The sequence below is a fragment of the Ictidomys tridecemlineatus genome, chromosome 3 (assembly GCF_052094955.1).
Source record: "Ictidomys tridecemlineatus isolate mIctTri1 chromosome 3, mIctTri1.hap1, whole genome shotgun sequence".
Classification (NCBI taxonomy): domain Eukaryota; kingdom Metazoa; phylum Chordata; class Mammalia; order Rodentia; family Sciuridae; genus Ictidomys; species Ictidomys tridecemlineatus.
In genome coordinates, this window is record NC_135479.1 from 30,754,072 (window position 1) to 30,776,802 (window position 22,731).

The 22,731-nt window shown below is 37.8% G+C and overlaps 1 protein-coding gene across 1 annotated transcript in view; it reads left to right on the top strand.

Annotated features, from left to right (window-relative positions):
* Positions 1–22,731, top strand: part of Ankfn1 (ankyrin repeat and fibronectin type III domain containing 1) — a 383,862-nt gene that overhangs the window by 345,198 nt on the left and 15,933 nt on the right. Inside the window, exons 16-19 of the mRNA XM_040269006.2 lie at positions 1,734–1,884; positions 3,435–3,603; positions 13,033–13,199; positions 18,867–19,080. Coding sequence (XP_040124940.2) covers positions 1,734–1,884; positions 3,435–3,603; positions 13,033–13,199; positions 18,867–19,080 — 701 coding nt within the window. The remainder of the gene's footprint in view (positions 1–1,733; positions 1,885–3,434; positions 3,604–13,032; positions 13,200–18,866; positions 19,081–22,731) is intronic.

A 22,731-nucleotide genomic window follows, 5' to 3' on the forward strand; every position in this document is an offset into this window, starting at 1 on the left:
TGATGATGATGATGATAATCTCTTAAAGAACTCATTGACCACCATATTCTCTCCTTTCACTGATCAACTACACCTGGACTTTAAGTCTGCCCTCTGGTGGTCATTTCAACAATCAACATTAGTTATCTTTGTCTTCCCAATAGGTTACATGACTCATATTTGTGTTGAGTTGGCAGTGGTTGTTTTCATCCATTTCTAGATCATGTTCTAATAGCTTATACTCTATTAGTGGTTATATGAACTAATTTCCTCTGCCAATTATCCAAAGTTCATTTTTACAATAACCTTTGCTCTGCCAGGGCCATCTCCCTCATCCTCATAGTCTAAAATAATTAGTTAGTGGTATGTGTTTCATGATATCCATATTGGTAGACTATTTCCTAATTTGATTATGAGACCCTATTTTAGAAATGTGGTTCTTTAGACTTTTTGTACACTTCAGCTAGCCATAAACCTCTCGCTTAGTTCAATATCAGTGATGAGAAAGAAGAAATAGTTACCAAGCCAGTTTTTAAGATAATTCTTTGTAAAGTCAAAAGTATACAATAGGGCTTAATTTTTATTCTTTTTTTTTCCCTCTTATTGGGACAAAGAATAAGTGTTCTAGTCTTTTCCAGTATGAGACCTGATATGAAACATATCTTAAAAGCAAAACTATTCTGAAGGAATAGCTTAAAAAAGAGAATGGTGTTTGTTTGTTTGCTTTTGATGAAAAAGCTCATGACACATTCAATTTGACACAGATTGGAGACAAGGCTGGTATGACCCTTTGGGGAAATCCCTGGTTTTCACAGGATGGGAACATGTGTCAGCGCCTCCTCTCATTCTGTCCCCAAAGAGGGCTCCCCTTTCCTCTCTAGCCTGTTCCTGAGAGCACACTGCTGCTCCCTGCAGAGTTCCAAGGAGAAACCTGGCCAACTGAATGTGTTTCAAGACTTGTGCTAAAATACCTGTGGAAACAGTGTTACCCAAGAGGCATTTACCTTGATCTTTTCAAGTTCTTTTTGAAGAGCAGCCTTTGAGGGACAAACCAGATGTGCTTTCCTCCCACCACCATTCTTTTCCCTTCTGTTCTAAATGACATTTGGAAAAGTTCATCAGGAACGACTACAGAGCATGCAGAATGAAGACATAGATGACTGTTTTGAGAGGAGGATAAAAGCAGTGATGTGTGTCCCTTACTTCCTTGTATTGAAATTGTCTGGTGTTTCTGTTTGTGATATTCCTCAAGCTTTGGAAGAAGAAAGAAACAAAAATAGGCCCCACCATTACAACAGGACAAGGTTGAAATGTGCCATGTGATTTGCTGCCTGAGTTGGACAAGAGTCCAGTGGTTACCCAACTATGGAATTAACCAGCAGATGCCCCTGTGGTAAAATGTAGGCTCTTAGAACTTATGGAGGACCCACAGGGAAAGAAAAATAGGACAGTCAGGAAATTATTACAAAATATTTGAAAGCTTCAATCTCAAAACCTAGACATTTGGAAAATGCACACAAATTAGACCTGCATTCTGAGGCATATGTGGCTTGATAGGTGAACAAAAGCTTAAATTAGAAAAAGCTTATTTTAAACTCCATTCGGGTGGCAAAAAGTTCGAATTTTATGAATTTTGTTAAGTTTTAACCACCAAAAATTGCTTGTCCAGGTTCTGGACATATATGCTAAAGAAGTTCTGAGTTGTATTCTGAACTTTTGTTATATTTCTAATTTTAACTTGACTCAACATACAGAGAGGAGTGGGAATGGATCCAAAAGCTTTCTGGCTCTGAATCTATGGAAAGTGTGGATCATACTTCTGACTGCCTCATGCAATTGTTCTTCTACGAGCTCCAGATGGCAGTGAAAGCTCTCCTTAAGCAGATCAATATACCTCTACACCAGGTACTAGACTTTACCATTTTTATCTTCTTTTTATGGTTCATGGAAACTACATTGTAGCATAAAACTTACTCAAGAGGGATATATATATGCATATATATACACACACATATATATTTACTTTCTTTTATTTAAATACCACTTTGCATGTACATACACACTTTGAATTTAATGCTTACAAGCACGCACAAGCTATACTTGTGCTCTTTTTCCCTATTATCAGTCTCTTCCAAGTTTTCCAGATCCCACTGTACTGCCATCTAATCTACCTTGAAGTCACCATGGCTCAATATCAGAATAGATAAAGCAATGAGAATATATACATATATGCATGTGTAAACAAACAAGGGTGCAGCTAAATACACAAATGATTTATCTAAGAACAGAAGGATAATAGTATAATCTACAGTAGTGGCCCAAATACATCATTCTATCTACCCATTGAGAAGTTACTGTCAAAATTATTGTCTTATATAAATCAAAACATGAAATCTAACCTCCACAAATAAGTCATTTCAGAAAAAATTAAGAGAATATTAAAAATTTATTAGGCTCTGTCTATCAATTTGATAGGATGTAGCACTAGGTTGAATTTGTTTCTTTTAGATATATGTTCATCATTTCTGCCCCTTCCCCAAAATATCTCTCTCTCTCTCTCTCTCTCTCTCTCTCTCTCTCACACACACACACACACACACACACACACACACACACACTCTTAGCCTATATTAGGAAAACCCTTACAGGAGTATCTGGCTCTCTTTTAATAAAAGAGAACTATGAGGTGGCCTCTGACCCATGGAGGCAGGGAGAAATTAAAGATTGCAGGAGTGTGCTTCCACTGGGGTACTGCTCTGATTTTAAGTCAATACTGCATGGCCAGTCTAAACCAGCCCAAACTAATGAATACTAATTTGCTAAATTGCAAGAGATGCCAGAAGGACACTATGGAAACAACTAGATTATTCCAGAGGTGGCCATGTGCTCATGAGGAAGGGGGAAAAACAGCTCTACTTGTGACGGTTGATACTATTAAATGGTTTCTTGGACTTAACAGGTTTGAAGCAGCTCAAATTTCATTGGTGACTCTTGGGCTACATATACATGTTGGGAGAAAGCTGCCCAACTGCCTAACAGTATATACAACATTTTTTTTTTTTGATACTTGTAAAATTTTCTCAGTCCTTGGCCAGAAACTACATTTTTCCCCCTTAACCAACTTAAATTGAAACTAGTGGATTTTTAATTCAATCCATTTTTGTTGCTTCATGTAATTATATTCATCATTTTGAAAAGCCCACAGAATGCAATCATTTTCTGCTTTTATAAGAAGCATAAATGTTGTTTTCAGAGTTTATGTGGAACATTATTGCCTTAAATCTTGATTTTATATAGCATTATTAAATGGGCTGAACCCTAATATTTATGTTGTATAAAAATTCCAAGCTTGAAGTCGTGTAATTTTGTTAGATGTTTTATGCCAGTTTGGTGTTGTTTATGTAAGTGCCATGTTGTAACTCTCCTATTTTTCCTCCGCGCGTGTCCCTCTGCAGGCAAGGAACTTCCGCCTCTACACACAGGAGGTGTTGGAATTGGGTCACAATGTGTCCTTTCTTCTCCTGCTCCCTGCTTCAGACGACGTCTGCACAGCCCCAGGACAGAATAATCCTTACACCCCACACTCAGGGTTTCTTAACCTCCCTCTTCAGATGTTTGAACTTGGTATAGTAGCTTGTTTCACCTAGAAATATTAACCCAGCCTCCTTATAATAAAATCACAAAGTTATATCTGTTCCCCCTTGTCCCAGTGGAGGGTCAATAAATCACATGATGGCTTTGGCAACAACCCTTCCTAGAACTGTGTACAAGTCTGAGAAAAAGCAAAGCTCCAAGACTATGTGCCTGAGCAATAATTATTGAAACATAGCTAAGGCCCAATGGAGAGGAAGGAATTCTAAACAGAAAGTTCAGTTATCAGGCTGTGCTTATTGCCTTTCCTTTGCTTTCTTAAAATATAAATATAAGAACGATGTTTTTATGAAAAGCACTGCCCCTTCTCTCCCCTTCCCCACCTCCAACTGGGAAAAAATAATAATGAAATTAAAATGTAGAGTTTGTATCACTTGGGAGGGGGAAAAAGGTCCATAAATATAAGTCATAAATAGACTCTAATATTAAATAGACTAAATTTCTGACAGACCATTAAGAAATGCACTGAGTCTCTCAGGATGCAATGTTGTGACTTTTTATAAGGGGTTCTGAGTGGTGGAAGATCTTGTCCTGACTTTCAAAAATGAACAGCTTGGGCTCCAGTTTCTCCATCTTTGCAGAGACCCCTGCTGCCTACTGAGAATGTGAATAGGAAGGCTTTGTCTCCCTTTCCGTGCTTCATCTTGTAACAGGCCAATAAGAGGCAATTAGTAAGGGCTCTGTCAATTCAAATGAATTATACAGTTTGTGGGAGGCTGACTGGGTGGATGGATGGAATGGAGGCAGACCCTCTTTGAATTACTCCCTAGCCACCAGATCTAGAAGCAGACAAGGAAACTGCCTGATGTCTTATTTTGAGACCTGGGCATTTGCATCTGAATTTATCTTTTCAGGATATTGTTTAAACTGCTCAGTTCCTATTATTCCAGGCAATTCAGATGCTAAAAGGTGATGAACAGCAACTGTTATTCTCCAGAGGAGGTAAAGTTCTTAAGATTAGTTTGAATCAGACTTGCAGACTGGAACTTGAGATTTTTGGGTCACCTGCTGTATGACACTGGCAATCCCTTAACTTTTCTGTGCCTTTTCTGGGTTACACAATTAATACCATTAACCATACCACTCCCTAAAAGCCTGGATGTAAATGTGACCATTTAATGAGTTCCCCAGCCAAAGGACATTATTAGTCCATGTTATAACAGCATTGTTATTATGAAATATAGTTTGAGGCAAAGTATCTCACATGACCCAATGGCAATAGAAATAAATATTGGGTGCCTACTATAAGGATTTAGAAATCAGTAAGACAAAGGTTCTGCTCTTTTGATAAAAATTCAGAAAGAGGACAAGTGGTCCACTTTGCCTAGATCAGAAAAAATATATATATGAGGAAACAGAGGAATAAAAAGCTCTACAAATAAAGTAAGGCCAAATTGACTCTTGAGAACCAGCCTGAAGAATCTGTTTAAGGTGGACCAGAAGCAAGGTTCAAAAAATTCAGAGATTATTATAATAGTTCAGGGTTAGGGTAGGAATCAAAAAGAAAAAAAAAGGAAATGAAAGGAAATAAAAAGGAAACAAATACAAATATGAGAAATATTAGGAGTAATTAATAAGAGTGGGCAATTGTTTAAATGAGGTAAGGAGAAGTCTGAGAAATGCCCTGGTGGTTTTCAGTCCCAATGACTACAAATATATCGCTGCCTCTACTAGAAGTATGAAAGTCAGGGAGAAAAACAATTTGGGGAAAAAAGTGATTTTCAGCTTTGAATATGTTGAGTCTCAAGGTACTAAGTACACATGTCCCCTTGGCAATAGAAATTCTGGAAAGAAAAATTGTTACTAAAACAGAAATTTGGCCAGTGTCTACTGAAAACAGCTAAAGCCATAAAAGTGAATGATTTCTGTAAGATAAGTAATTGACCAAGAACTAAGGAAAATACTTCATTAGAGAGCTAACCAATATTTAATTCTGTGTAAAACAACCATTGTTTTTCCATAATTACAGGTCAAACTACTTGAAATTCATTTTCTCATGTTTTAATGGCCTTGACGGAATAATCAGTGATTTGGTATCAATCAAAATAGTACATGACTCCTAAGGCGCTGGAGGGCCCAGACATGTGAGGGTCTCTCTTCTTTTCTGTGAGGCTCACACATTCCTCTTGGGCAACCACACTGTGTTCTACTGATTTCTACTCTACAATCTGGAGAAATGTACTAGTTTCCATTTTCTCTCTCCATTCTTTTGTTTATGCATTTATCAACAAATATTATTGAATAGGAGACTGAGGCAGGAGGATTGCGAGTTTGAGGCCAACCTGGGCAACTTAGCAAGACCTATCTCAAAATAAAATGGAAAGGTCTGAGGACATATCTCAATGGTAGTGCACTTGCCTAGCAAGGTCCTGGGTTCAACTCCCAGTACCAGGAAGACCTTAGAGTGAGAGCATGCTTGGCTAAGAGATAAATGCACCTAGCATGTAGGTAAAAACAACAAAGATAGGAGATAAGATCAGAGAATCAATGGGGACCAGGATCATGCAGGCCCCATGGGCCATGATGAGGAATTTACATGTTATTTTAAATATATTGGGAATCCAATGGAGAATCAGGAGCAGTAGGGTAACATAAGTTCTCCTGCAAAATCCAGTAGAACTTCCTCACCACCACCAACATCAACAACAACAACAAAAAATGCTTAACTTTGCTTACCTTAGCTTAACCCAACAGTCTCCAAATTCATTCAACCAAGACTGGAATCTTTTTTGCCACAGTACCTATTAAAAGTACACCGAACTCATATTTGGGATATGATGCCTTAGAACAGTGCTTCTCAAATTTTATTTGCATAAGAACTACCTGGATAGCTAGTTAAAATACAGATTCCCGAAGCCCAACCCCAGTGATGTTGAATCAGTACATCTGTGAAGAAGCTAGGAAATGTACATTTCCAATAAGCTCTCTGGTGATACTAAATCCACAAATCCATTGACCATACTTAAAACAGTACTGCCAAGCACACAGAGATGAGCACAGAACTAGAGATGTGGTTAGTATAATAATACAGTAGAATTCAACTGTGTCAGCCTCCTTAATCTGCCTTACCTCCATATTGCTAAAAGCAATATAAGATCGGAAACTATCCTTCATCTATGAAAAGACAGAGATCAAACCCTGGGGCTCACAGTTCCCGGCTTTAAGGTGTTTCTTCCTAGAGTAAGACTTTCTTACTCTCTTTATCATCCTTTGTTGCCATATTATGGGTGATCCAACTGATCATCTCCATGTAAATTTCCAGAAAAGACCTCTTAGTTGGGCTTGGTTCCACTGGCATATGCAATTCTATTAAACTTTTTTTAGGAACCTGCAAAAAGTGTTGCCAATAGGTGATGATTAATACACTCTTTAGTACAATATTTATTGCATTCCACTAGTAAATTTTAAAATATTACTGGGTCTCAGCAAGAATCATGACAAACTCTAACCAATCCCCAAGCAATAAGAACTTTCCAAGAGGCAAATTATCAAAGCTACTTCCTCCAGTAAGCATCAGCCCACTGAGAAATAAATAACATCTTATATAGGAACTTTTAAGGACTGGCTGTAGTTCATCTAACCCCTCTAAGAAATATGCTAAGCATTTTTTATTTGCTTTTTGTTAGTAGGGACTTCTATTCTCCATAGATAGTTTTATAATAAAAGGTTGTGATACACTAAGCATTTCTGAGAAAGAAAGAATGTTTTCGGAAATCCAGTCAGAACTCAGAAAAACTTTAATAACAACATGGGAATTCTAATGAAATTTGAAAAGGTGTGAATTATGGGAATATGTAAATTATAATAGAACAAAGAATTGCACTATATTTCAGTTTGACTTGTATAAGTCATCCCCAGCCCCATGAAAGGATTTGAGATTTGGCAAACTGACCATGTTTCTGCCAGTGGCCTAAGTGAATCATAAATAACATTCTAACCAGCTATGTACCTATTCCAGCATTAAACAGATCTAGCAAGGACAAAGTGACAAAGGAGCTTAGCCCTCTGTCTCCTGGAGTAAAGACCACTGGGGCAAACACCCAGGATACTCCTTCAGAGGATTATCTGTGTTTTTGAGAGAGAAATGGACCTATAGGAGGAGCATCTTATAAGATCTGGACAAGCAGGGTTCAGCTGAGGCAAAGTGGCACAATTTCACCAAAGACCCACTCCCTTTTCCACAGCTTCAGGGATGACACTTCATCTTCTCTGGGGTAGGAACAGGCAAGAATCCCTCTACAGGAATAAAACATGTGCCGGGGGTCCCATAAGCATCACTGTTTACACTATTCCCAAGATAAAAGGAAAATGAAGTATCATGAACCATTAGAAAATCCATCCAGTGATGTAGCCTCTTGAGGATTTTCCTAGCCTGAATATAGGAGGTCACCCTGCCCTGACCCTGTGGGCAGTCAATTAACAGTAGGCTTGTGATGAGGAAAGCTGATTTTTTATATATTCCTTTGGCTCTATGATTCATACTAACTGGACTAGAAAGACAAAAACTGGAGAATTTTTAAAAAATAGTCCTGGTATACATTTCATACTTCTGTGCTTGGCTATTGACTATATCCTTTATTCAACAAACATTTACTGAGATTTCACAGTATGCCAGGTACTGTGCTGGGGCTGGACATACAGATACTAAATAGGCACAGTGTGCCCACCAGAAACTCAGAATCTAGTAGGGAATGCAGGCAACTATGCCAATAGTCTTAAAACAATGAAAGCAATGCTATGAGATGTGGGCTATTGAATTTCAGAGGAAAGATACTTATTCATTCCTTACAGAGATAATACTTTAGCTGGATTTTGAAGAAAAATAAAAATTCAGAAAGAGAAAGAAAGGCAGAACAGAAAAGGAAAATTATTTTAGGCAGAGAGGCCAGCATGCACAAAGGATTGGAAGGCTGGAAAGTTCTGTCCAATTAGATACATTCTTAGTAGCTCAATGTGAAGGATGCTTATGGCATCTGAGGAAGCCAAAAGGGCAAAATCACAAAAAGCTACTCTTATATCATCCTAAGGAGGTGAGACTTTATATCCTGCAGGCAAAGGGGATTGATAAAAAAAAAAAAAAAAAAAAACCCTTGAGAAAGGGACAACATAGTCTCAAAGGATTTTAGTAGTTCTGTGAAGGATAGATTATAGGAAAGTAAGGGAAAAAAGGTCTGAGACCAGAGATTTATAATTAGAAAGACTGTCTCACTGGTCCAAATAGGCAATAAGAACCTGAACCAAGGCAGCCACAGTGGAGGTAAAGAGAATAAAGCAGGAGAGCAAGAGGAATTTAGGAATTAAAATTGATGAGACTTTGTGATTGATTTGATGTGGTTGAAGAGCAAGATGGAGGAGTCAGAAAGTCTGAATAGGGTGCTGAGATGGATAATGTTGACATCTACCCAAACAGGAAAAATATGAAGGGAGGAACAGGTTTGGGGGAGGGGAGAGATGATGAGTTCAGTTTGACAAATGATGAGTTTTGAGGTGCCTGTGGGATATCCAGGCAATGAGCCTAATAGAATCCAGGCCATGGGCTTGCAAGAAATGGCATAGTCTCAACCTTCATTCCTAATGCCCATTATTCATAATTTAGGAGACCATTCCTATATTCCAACTGCCAACTCATTCACTACTAGGAATCTAGAGGGGAACCTTCTGCCCAGGTTCTTTCTGAAACTTTGGCAAAGAATCATGGCACTTAAATGGACTCTTGGATATTATCTCATGATTCCTTTTCCTCCAAACCCACCCAGACTGATAAGGAGCTCAGCAAGTTAGAGAACCTTAGGGAAAATATTCTAATCTCAGTCCTGTTCTAATATTCTAGTCAATAAATGCTTCATTCCCCTTCCCAGGGTGGGGGAGGGGTTGGGACAGTGGGTGGGAACAAACATGTATTTTGTAAATGGTATATGCTCTGTTGGGTACCTGATATACATTGTATTATTTAATCCCAGGTAGGCATTGTAATCCGTTTTAGGGATAATACTAAGACTCCTAGAGGTTATCTGTCCACCACACAGGTAGTGAGTGGCAGAACTATTCAAACCCAGGCCTGTGCAATAGCTAAGCCTATAAACTTTCCACTGTACTCTACTGCTAGCGTCCGTGCCAACTGTATTTCAGGCTGTCACTATCTTTTACAGGAAAAAGAGAGAGAGAGAGAAAGAAAGAGATAAAGAGACACAACACCACATAAAATTAGTCTTAGTTTATAAGTTACTAACAAATCATGTGGTCCAGATAATGACATTATTGTAGCCTTATACCATCTTGTCTTCAAAATGAATGTGATTCACATTTTTTAAAAATTAGAAGCTTCCAATCTATCCTTCCCTCCTCAGTGATGGCTACCAAATGTATCATTGCTAGACCACAAAAGACTATGTTAAAGTAACATTTGTTAAAGTGACATTAAAGTCTCTGGATGAAAACCACTAGAGCGGGAAATGGAAGCGCTACAGTTGAAACTTGCTCATAACTCACTTGTGGTGCGTGGCATGGATGGTGTGGGTGCTGTGAGGCCACCCACTGATCCATGGCTCCTACTGCAAAGACACAACAAGGGAAAGCAGTGAACACCCTGACTTTTAAGATTCAGTTGGGACTGATAGTGTTTCTTTTAAAGAAATTATTCAGTGTCTCTCCATAGTCAACTTTACCAGTCATATTTTATAGAGGGAAAAAAGTCGATTTTTTTTTTTTTTTTTTTTTACAACTTGGTTTGGAAAAGCAGGCTGTGAGACACTTCCCTCTCTCCACTCTCCAGCCAAAAGAGGACATCTGTCAAGTGCTAACAGGATATAATCCCTCCTTGAAAGGCATAAAGACACATTCAGAGAACTACAGGGGTCAAGAGTAAGCTACCAAGTAATGGTGACTCCTTCCTGCAGAGCTGCCAGTAAATATCAGAGACCCGAAATACCTTTCAAAACAGGAAAATCTAGCACACAGTGAAGTGAGAACAGAGGGAAAGAAGAGCCTTCAGGGACAGGGTCTGCCCTCTTCAGATCAACTCATGCATTTATTTTATTCATTTGGTCAATAAATATTAGCTGAGAAGCTACAATGTTCCATGTTTTGAGGAAATAAAAAGTAATAGTAGACATGCTTCCTGCCCTCAAAAAAAAATCAGTCTAATACCAAAATAGTCAGCTATCCACACAGTTACAATGTAGCAGGATATGCCATCATACATTTAGAAATAAGTGCTCTAGAAGCACAAAAGAGGAGAAACTGGTTCTGCAGGGAAGGGAAGAGATGTCAGTGAAAACTTCACTGAGAAGACAAATCAGAAGAAACATCAGGATCAGAGGTAAATATGGGTAGCTGAGGATGAGGAAAAGCATGTTAAAAGCATGAGAGTATAAAAGGAGTGTAGTATATTCACCAAAGTAGTAGTTTCACCAAAGGTTAAGGTTGATGCAGGGCTAAGGGTTGAAGGTGGTCACAGGATGAAAAATATAAGTGAAGTTATATTCAAATCCTCCACCACAAGGAGCTTCCTTATGGGCAACTTCCTTAAGTTTGGATTTTATACTGAAGTCAAGAGCGTTCTCTGTAGAGGTCTTTTAAGTGAAGAAACTGCTTGAGAATTCTATCATTTGAGAAAAGTGAAATAATTTGTCATTTACTGAAAGGGTATATAAAATCAGCTTCTCTTTGTGTCAGGCAAGGAAGTGCTAAAGAGAATAGAAAATATGGGAAGAAAGGATCTGACACCAGAGAGAAAAAAATCAACCCCAGGTTGTAGACTACCTGGATTGAGAAATATCTCCTTGAAATGGGCACAGCTGGAGTAAGAATGAACCACTGAAACCCTCACCCTATTCTTCTCTTCCACTTCTATGAGGAAAGACTTAGCAGGCTAACTTTCCACCCATCTAAGAGGAAATCACACAAGGAAGCAGGCAGTGTTAAGATGAGAATTGTAAGGTACAGAGAAATCTCTCAATATGCAAAGAAGTAGGGCTTCCTCCCATTGCATAGAGATGACCAACGCCATATTCTGAGGCACTGTGGTTTAGCTTCCCTAAAGGGCCAGATGTAGGTCTTGAGAATCAATAGAAAAATGGTGCAAGAGCATTAATTATATGTTATTTCTAGTATTCCTCACCCAAGAAGCCATAATAAAAATGTTCTAACAGACAGTTGAGTTAGAATGACCCTCTTTCTGAAGCATGGAACACACTGGTTAAGTCTGAGGTATACAAAATAATGAGGTTCAACAGTGAGCCAGAAAGAGACTGGAACTACACCAATCTGAATCAGGATGATTTTCTTATGCAATTGGAATCTGAAGTTATAGTTTATGATCAGAGTTTATCAGAGAAGACCAGACAATCTAACCATCTCAGGCTGTCTGCACTGGGCTCAGTCCTACATCGCTGGCCCTCTTGAACAGAAATAAATGAAGGAGATGAAGGTTGGACTCTTTCCTGTGGCCTGCCTCTGTCCCATTATTTTCAGAGGAGAAGGTCAAGTCTACTGAAGACAAAAATGGTCTGTCCAGGCGTCAGTTCCCCCTATCCTTCCAGAGGAACTAAGGAAGGGAAAGATAGGAGGACCAAAGCCCATAATGACTGGCCCTCAGGGAAGTTTTCCAGTCAGACAAAAGATATCCCAAGAAAAAACATGAATCTTCTGGGGATTCTAGACTTGGAAAGGAGCAAGATACATAACAGGAAATCAGACATGAAAATTCAAATTTCAAATTGCTACTTGGCTTTGCTTTTCCTTTAAAGTGAAAAGCAAACTTATTTTTCCAGTCATACACAAACACATACATACATACACACACACAAATACACACCACAAAAAATACATATATGGATTTATGTGGACTTTAAAAAGCCACCTAAGTGAATTTAAGAAACACATACATACACAGAGATACACAGAATTATGTGTGACTTAACAATGGGGATTGGGAATACATCCTGAAAATTATGTCCTTAGGCAATTTATCTTTGTGCAAACATCATATAGTGTACTTAAACTAAGATGGCTATGATATCACTGGTGATATAATCTTACTGGACCACCATTGTATATGCAGTCCATGGTTGACTGAAACATCATTATGTGGCACATGATGACTATACATGAAATAAAAAGCCCTAACGTTAGGGAAAAGTCCACATAAACTGCAGCATGAGCCAACCTCACTTCCCCACACCTTACCAGGGCTTGGTAAACCTCAAAGGGAATAAATACTGTCTAACTGAAGCCAGACAACTGGTCCCTTAAGAGCACATTTATAATTTATTTATGGCTTAATATTTTCCACTGATAGGATTAATAAATCATGTTTTCATCCAATGGTTTTCTCTGAGGTATGAATTTCTCTATTTTGATACCAGATCTTAACATGTTTTATTTTGCTTGTCCATTTTCCAGTTCATTTTTGCAGCTATAGAGAGAAATTTATTAGTCTGTATTGCCGCCTTTCTGCTGTTGTGGAGCTGGATTCTCTGAATACCCAACAGTCCCTAAGGGAAGCCATCTCAGACAGTGAGGTTGCAGCTGCCAAACAAAGACACCAGCAAGTTTTAGATTTCATTCAGGTAATGGTTTTTGGTTTTGGTTTTGGTTTTTTCAGGTAATGAGAAGGAAGAGGCAGGGTGGAAAGGGTAAGAAACAAGCAGGAAAAAAAAAAAACAGCAATCTGGACTGATTCAAAGCACACAGGGTGCAAGCAGCCTGTAGATCTGGTTAAAATATGGAGCTCAGGAAGATGTGTTTTCAAACAAAGATTTAAGAAAACGTTACAGATAAATCACACTATTCCTAAGAACTGTATCAGCCATACTGTAGAAAAAAATCACCCCCAGAAATAATGATCAGAATATTGTTCTTACTTGATATCCCATTGTTAATTCCAACAGAAAGAAAAATTTTAATCTACTCAATATCTCAGGAAAAAAATGACCCATCAGTTTATGTTAACCCACATTCTTTAAGAACTGAGATTCCCTGTGTTTTAGACTTTTGTCTAGCAGAGTTAACACTTTACTATGTGGCTACTGAGATGAGAAAATATGTTCCCTGTCTATGGTCTTGTCTGTAAAGACCTCAAGGTGACAGCTCAAGGGGCTTATGAAAGGAGTACTAACTAGTAGTCAAAAGAATTTGGATCTGGCTTGAAATTGCCTCTAAATTCCTTAGCCAAATCTTACAATCTTTCCATCAGTTACCAATTCACACAATGAGTATAATAGCAACAGCCCCATTATAAATATCACCATGATATATATTCAGTTCAATTTGATAAATACTTATTAAACACCCAGGTGTCAGGCACTATATAGGAGATACAAAGTTGAAACAGATATAGTCCCTGACCGTAAGGAGTTTAAAATCCAGGATGATGGACAGGATATGTGTAAATACTACTTGTAAAATGTGCTGTACTTGTTCTGATTGGCCTGCTCACCAAATGATTTGCATCTCTCTCCTGGATTTGAGAATAATTACAGTAAAACAGACAAGATAACTTCTTACAATGATCCAGAAAAGGGTAAATGAGAACTTAAGTTTTATGAACTCTGGGCAAATAATCTTTCAAAGTCCAAATTTCATCTGAAAAAAAATAGGGATGATAATAATAATAGCACAGCCTCACAGCTTTACTGAGAGAATTCAATAAGAGAATGCATGTAAAACCCCCAGCAAAGTGTCTGTCACCTCATAGGCATACAATAAATTATATATTTATTTACTCATTCATTAATTAAAAGGAAAATCCTTTGAAATATGACTACACAAGAACTAAGAGTTTGAAGTATTCGGGACACTTGCGAAGTATTAAGTAACAAATCTTTAGGATTATCCTACTTCCCTCATCCTGTAAAGGAGATATCTTAGGTGACTTCTAAGACTAAAGAAATAACTTTTCAAGAAGTTACTTGTTCTGGTCTGAGAATATAATATTTAAAAATTCAAAACATTTGGTTCAGTTATTTCCAGTAAAAATGGAACATGGTGGGAAAGGGATAGGAAAGGCAGAATGCAGCATGAGGAGAATACAGAAGACTGGTTCATCTTTCGAGCCCTACATAAAGGACAACATAGCACGTAAGAATAATAATGGAAAAGTCAAAGAATACATATTTTATCCCTGAATCTCCCTCTGATTAACTCTGGAGTAGTGGAAAATTTATTTGATCTCCCAAGGTCTCATTCCATCATATGTGAAACAAAAGGACTGAACTAGATCATGTCTAAGGGCCTAGTTGGCCCTAATGTTTCACAATTTTTAAAGAAATACTTCTCCAACCATGCTCTGCCTTCTCTTCTTCTTAGAGCCTCTCTAAGTCCAATGTGCTCATCCAATGAGGAAGCTGACTCTCAGTAGTCTGCTGCATCTTGAACTCCTCCCAGATTTCCTGGCTCCATTCCCACTTCCTTACCACTACTCTCGCTCTTCTCTTATCACTTACCTGGAGCTTCACTAACATTTTCTCTTTGCCTTTCATCATGCCATTAAAGTGGGATGGATAAAAACAGATCACGCCAGAAATTTTTCAAAGTTCTTGCCTGCTCTGAGCAGGTAACTTGAGAGCCCCTCTACATACTCCCTTACAAGCCAGCCAGGTATACATAAACTTGGATAAAGCCAATTCCCAAATGGTTCAAAAAATAACTTCTTAGGCTGGGTATAACCAGACCCATCTTCCTGCCCCAGAATCTTCATCTTCAGTATACTACACCTTGTTCCACCCAACTTAAATAACTATATCATCTCTCCCCTTATCTATATTGGCTTCTCCTTTTCTCTCTCTCTCTCTCTCTCTCTCTCTCTCTCTCTCTCTCTCTCTCTCTCTCTCTCTCTCTCTGAAAACCAGCTGCAACCACTCATCCATTAGTGTTCACAGCTCAGACTACTACACACTATAACCTGCAGAGGCGACCGCCAGTCACAAGAGCATTTGTATGATTCCAGATCTAAGACAGTGTTGAAGTCACTACACAAACCAAACATTGTAAAGAGCAAGGGAGTCTATGTAAATATGGTTTGGAAAAGAAGCCAAGGAGTACAGCCAGAAAGGGGGAGGGTTGGATGGGGGTATATAGAAAACCATAGATAAGGTATACTGGCCTTAAGTCAGCACATACAGCAGAAAAGTCAGTGAGTAAAAGAAAAAGAGAGAGAAGGAAAAGGGCGGGGGAGAGAAAGAAATGTCAAAGTGCAAAGACCTAGAGCTCAGCATGTTTTGAGCTGCCAAAGCCTAAAGGGCAATTAGACTATAATTTATATACTGTAATGCTTCAAATGCTTCTAAGCTGTAATAGAAACACAGCTCATTAAATATAGCCAATCTATCATCCCCTCAAGCACCTTGTAGCTATGCTGTGAGAAAACCAATCACCTTTATATTTTAATAAAAATATTATCTTGCCTGAGTACAGAAAAAGGAGTCTAATTTATGGGATAAAAACTGAAATTTGTAAAGAGCAGGGTGAGAAATGAATGCAGAACTTTTAATCAACAGTCCTAAGGAGTTCATGGTCTTTCTTTTTTAAAATGTGTCAGCAAGTCTTTAGAAGCTGAATTTGGACCTTAAAATCAGGGGGGATTATGTTGTCAGTTACTTTCAGATCAACAGTATAAGGTAAAATGGGTGAAAATTATACTTCTTTTGGAGCTACTTAGCTAAGTCCCATTAAACTCAATCCATGGGCCTCCCTGTACCTATGGGTTTTTTGTTTTTCTTCAGCTAAGACTTATCCATCTCATCACTGAAAAAAAGCTAAGTAGCAAATATTACTTCTAAACAAAATTTTTTTAATTTCTATACTAACTCTATCCTTAGTAATAGGCTCAGATAATCTAATCTAAAAAAAAAAAAAACAGGTACGATAAGTACATTTATTCCCTAAGTTCTCTGTAACAAATTACTACAAACTGAGTGCCTGAAGACAATAGAAATTTATTCTCTACATTTCTGGAGACCAGAAATTTGAAATTAACATGTTGGTAAAGACGCACTCCCTAAAAGAGGCTCTTGGAATGGAAGGCAGCGGGGTGTTCATTTGCTACCTCTCCCAGCTTCCAGTGGCTGTTGGCATTCCTTAACTTGAAGCCACATCACTCTGACCTGTGCTTCTGTGGTCACATGGCCCCTTTTTCCTATGTCTGCCAAATCTTCCTCTGTCTTACTCTTACAAGAATGTCCTTATGTTAACATTTGTCATTGGAATTAGGGCACATCCAGATAATCCAAGCTAAATTCCTCCTCTCAAAATCCTTAAACACATCTTTTGCCATATAAGGTGATATTTACTTTTTTACCATATAAAGTAATATTCACAGGTTTGAGTATGAGAATTGGACATCTTTTAGAGGTCTGCCTTCAGCCCACTACAATAACCATGATTGTCATTTTGACAAAAGTGCATTCTTCTACATTATCTTACTTTATCCTTATAATAATCCTTTGAGGGTAAAGATTTAAAGAATTATGCAACCATTCCATTCATTCATTCATTCATTCTTTCACTGAGCAATCATTTTTTGAATAACTACTCTACACAGCTAAAGAGAAGATAGAGAAGTATAGTTCCTGTCCTTGACAAGCACTCTAAAAGCAGTTCACAATAATGTGCCTTAAAATAACTTTGATAAATTTTTTTTAAAGTAACTTTGAGACAAAGAGTATGCTACATGAGGTAGGGCCAATAAAAGTCAGCCGAGACAGCAATAATTTCATCAGGAAAAGTCTCATTTGGGATTCCCACTTTGCTTTATCCTTTGAATTTCATATTTCTCCCTTCAAAATGGCTTGGTGCTTCCCTGTGAGCCTTCCTGCCCAAATCACCAAGCTAACAAACCCTGGAGCTCAGTATTATGCTCTGCCAGGTCCTATTACTCCAAAACAGAACTAGATAGCAAGGGAAATGACTATCGACTACACACACAATGCCATTCACTGGTTCATTCTAGTCTGCCTGTTACTCTGATCATGGCCCACTGCATGTCACCATTTCAGATTCAACTCTGTGTTGGGAATACCAGGTTTGTGAATATTCTTTAAAAGGCAGGCTTAAATACAGATAAGCACAGTTAAAGACACAAGAAGAAATTTTGAAAATAAAATATAACACTGGGCAGTACCTTATCTTTAAAGCCACTATAATCAAAAGGGCCTTGATCTTGAATTGTTCATGCAATGAACATCTTCTACCTGGAAGTAGAATTACATCAACTTTCTAAATATTCTTCAAAAATAAATCATAAAGTTGAAGTGACTTTAAACATCATTTAGTCCATTTTTGTGGTTGAGTAAATGGGCTTGAAGAAGCTAATGCCTTGCTCTAGGCACCTAGTGAAACCAGATGCAAAGCTAACCAGGGCCCTATGAAGCACTGTGTAACTAACTGCCTCTCCTTGGAGATAGAATACCCAGAAAGCTCACAGTCACCCTCTACCAAGACCTGGTAAAATATCTATCACCTATAGAAACAGGCACAGAAATTTGAGTGACTTTTACACAAACAGATTTTAGAGAAACTACTGTTATACTTTATAATGAAAATGTCATTAAAGTCACTTTGGTAATCCAGAAAGCAAAACGTAACAATTTAAAATGTGCTACCCTGAAAAAAATAAATCCGAGAATGTTTAGATTACTTAAGAATAAGCTACGTAAGATGTTTTATACTTTGGAAGCAAGAAAACAATAAGTTTAATATATAAAGTTGCTTCTTTTGTCTTAACATAGGCCCAAGTATTCTAATATTTACATCTGACTGTATCGAATCCCCCACAATATCCCAATGACAAATATTTCATTAAATACTAAGAATTAATAGCACTTTATAAGTGTGTATAATGTCCTCTGCAATATCACAAAGCACTTTCAAATTCATCATTTTAGTCATTTATCACAGCCCTATCTAGTATAAAAGGGAAGATATTTTATCCATATTTTTTAAATAAGGCAACTTAGGCTCAAAATGGTCAAATACTTGCTAAAGGCTATTACAGAGCTAAATATCATCTGGGTCTTCTGTTTCCACTAAAAGATATAGCTTTTCAGGTAAAATATGCAAAAAAACAAGAGACTACAAAGAAGAGGTATTTTCTGGCTTAGCAAACACATTTTGAAATATTTTACTCTTATTCAAAAACCAATACTGTGGAAAACAGATCATTTTTGGTTCTTAGGAAAACTTATTCCTTTTAAAAAGCTACTTGATAACTTAATGTCTCTTACCATTTTATTCCAAAGCAAATAGATGAAAGTTGGCGTGAAATGAGATGGATCATGGATGCTCTACAATATGCAAGATACAAACAACCAGTTTCTGGCTTTCCCATCACTAAGCTGATATACCCCTCAGATGAGCAGGATCTAAAGAAGATCAATTCTACATCATCACATATTGACTGTCTTCCATCACCATCCCCATCCCCAGAGATGCACAGAAGAAAGGCAGTGAGTGGTAAGCAATAAAGTTCTAAAGTTCCTTGGTTCAGTCACCAGATTCTTGGTCCTCTTTCCACCAATGATTTTCTTTGGGCTGAGGCACTGGTTCAAGCAAGTTGCAAGAAACACTGCTCAGTGGTAATAGTTTGAACACATAAAAGAAAAAAAAACAGAATAGTGGAAAGGCCAGAAACTAGGTCAATAACCCAAAATCAACTCCATTTAGGAAAAGTGAAGAGTCAGTTCGGTTCTCGACCACACTTCCTGGAAAGAACACAGAGTAAGGGTAAAGATTCAGAAGTACCAAATGAGAATGGCTATGGTGCCAGGTAATGGCCATGTCAGCCAAGAGAATCTAATCAAATCACGGTAGGGAAGAATAGACAGCCTATGATAAAGAAGAACTGACAAGACTGAGGCAGGAAGCCAAAGGAAGAGATGAAGACAAACTTCCCATCCATATGGCACCAATGTTATGAAGTGAAGATAGGAAAGGGAGAAATCTTAGATAAACTAGTATCTCATAACCAAAGCCAAATAAGTAGTATGCCTCTCATGAATATGATGAACTTAACAGAAAAGCTGAAGGATATGTCAAGCAAGGCACCTCCTCCCTTGGGAAGTCTGAGGTTAGAGAACAAAATACTATCAGCAAAAACATCAGTAGGTTAACAAATGTATACCCAAATCCTTTATGCTCATAAGCAGAGAAAAAGCATACTAAGCATAGGTTATGTAGTACCGTATAATTCTCTTTCCTAGAACATGTTGGGACTAGTGTTATTTGTCTAGTCTATTAAAGTAATGGCCACTCAAAGCAGCTTTCTCAATTTTACAGCTTAAAAGAGCTCCGATTTTATAATCTTCATAGTTATTTTTTAACAAACAGTTCCAGTTTGTAGACTTGTCCCATAGGGGGCAGCATGGTGTAGCAGAAAGAGCTTGGGCCTAGAAATCAGAGATCTGGATTCAAATCTCAGCTTTGTTTTGCTATATGTGCTTGAACAGATTACCACATGTGAGCCTCATTTCCATTATGTAAAAGGTGAATAATAATATATACACCTTGAAGGGTTATTTGTGAATAAGACAATCTATATCAGCAATGTGTGGGATATAATACACAATTATTACAGACATCATATTTAATGTTGTTATTCTTATAGAAAAATTTAGTAAGGACATTAGCTAAGTCTATAAGTTAAGTCTGTATGTGCTCTTATGATTTAAAAGTCTCAATGTCTAAAAATCAAAACTTGGCAAAACTTGGCAAATTAAGGAATATTGGGAGACAGCTAATTTATATTACCAAAGGAGTCTGTGACTTATCAACTAATTCAACAAAAGAAATAGAGTATATTTTTATGAGCCTCTACTAGTTTGGGGATACAAACCAAATATCTTCTCTGCCAGAAACTAGTCTAATAGGAGATACAAATATATTAACCAAAAATTGCATGGGTTATAGAGTCTATTGGAGGCATTAACCTTTAAACTCATGACATGTGAGTTTCTTGGAAGAAGTGACAGAATCTAGTACTAAGAATAAGCCAAAGATGAGCAGAAAAAGAAGAAAATGGAGAACACTATAGGCAGAGCAAGCAGATTATAACTGTGTACACTGTCTCACTGAAATTCAGGACCTAAAGACATTGTTCATTCTTTTTATTTTTCATTTAAAAATATTTTTTGAACACCCAGTATGTGCCAGGCACTCTTCAAAGAAATGGGATATAATGAAAAAGTAAAGTCTTTCTTCCTATAAAATTATATCTAGAAAGAATGAGAAACAATGAAAACATAAACAAAAAAGATAATATCGATAGTGAAAATTCCAGTGTATAATACAAAATAGCAATTGAATTGTGAGTAGGCAGGAAGATGTTGACTTCACTAGGATGATCAACAGAAATCTATCTGAGAAGGTATGATATTTGAACCAACCACAGGATAAGGCAGTAATGCAAAAATCTGAAGATGGAGTATTATAAGCAACAAAAGAACAAAAGGCCTTAGGTGGGTGAGGAATGGAAAGAAGGTCGAAGTGCTTGGAGTATAATGCACAAAGGTGTAAGTGGTACAAGATGAGGGGCAGGGGGCTGGAATAGGCAGGATTCTGTAGGCAGTACCAAGAAGTTTGGATGTTTCCTACTTGTGACAGAAAGCCACTGGAAATTTTTAAGCAAGAATTTATTTGATCTTCAATTATAGTTCCACTTTCAAACTTACTATTGTATGAAGAGACCATAGAGGAGAACTACTGAGAGGAGGGAGACCAATTAGGAAGCTATTAACGAAGGATATAAAAAGTTTTCTGGCTTAGGTATTTGGGGATATCATGATGTTATTTACCAAAAAGAAAAGAAAAGAAAAGAAAAAAGAAAGGAAGGGAGGGAGGGAGGGAGGGAGGGAGGGAGGGAGGGAGGAAGGAAGGAAGGAAGGAAGGAAGGAAGGAAGGAAGGAAGGAAGGAAGGAAGGAAGGAAGGAAGGAAAGAAAAGAAAAGAAAGAAGGAGAAACAAGCTTGGTGGTTGGGCATGCTGAACTTGTATTAGCTTTGGAATATTCCAGAGGAAAAAAAGATGAGTACGGTCTGGAGCTAAGGAAAGAAAACTAAGCTGCTTATACAGATTTAAGAAATTGTTGACATGTGGATTATGTTTGAAGCTATGAAAATGCTTGCAATAGGTAAAATAAGAAGAGAGGATGATGGAAGGATTCCCTATGGAATGAAGCAGCAAGACTTCTTAGTCTAAAAGGGAACAAACAGAGAAAGAAGATACAAAAACAAGAGAGTATTGTCACAGAAATTAAAGCATGTCAAAGGATAGTGAGAGGTTAAACAAAACAACTGTAAATCTTCTGTTGTTTTGCTTTTTTCAACAAGAAGTCATTGGTAATCTTAATGAGAGCAGTTTGTGAGGGGAAAAAAAAGCTGAGCAGAAGTAGATCAGAGAGTAAATGGGAGGTGAAGAAGTGGATCAGTAAGACACATTCTATTATAATCTTGGCTGTGAAAAGGAAAAGGGAGGGAAGGCAGTAGCAAGAAGAGTAAAGGATTGAGAGGCATTTTTAAGGCAGGAAAGAATGCCCTATCATCTTCCACAGTTCATAAAATTCTAGAAACAACCCTTTAATTCTATTTCCACCTTCACAGCTCATCAGCCCTCTCTGTTCATAGAACTTTCCCAGTGTTTAATCTTCTCTTGGCCACACAGTCCCAAGTGGGTTCCTCCTTGGCTGTATGAGGGTGGCCTCCTCCATGCCATAGAAATGCCAAACCCTCACATTGGCCTGAGGATGGATTACACACACTCCCTGCTGGGAGGATCTGGCCAATTACATTTGGATTTTATTATTAACTTAAAATGTGAGTGATCATCATTCTGTTTCCTAAAATACAACTTTCTCTTGGGTCCATTTATTTCTCTGAAGCCAAGATTCCATGGGCTATGAAACACAAAGACGTGGAGGGCAGCAAATGACAAATGGAACCCAGTGACAGGGAAGCACTGTTGAAAGCAAGGAGAAAGAATCTTATCCCCTTGAAAAGCAGAAGCCTTTCAGAACAATGGCATCTACCACACCATACTCTGTTCTCTCCACAAGTGTGACCATTTCAAATTGTTTGGAGACTATTTACAAAAGAGGAAAATATCCACTTTAGAG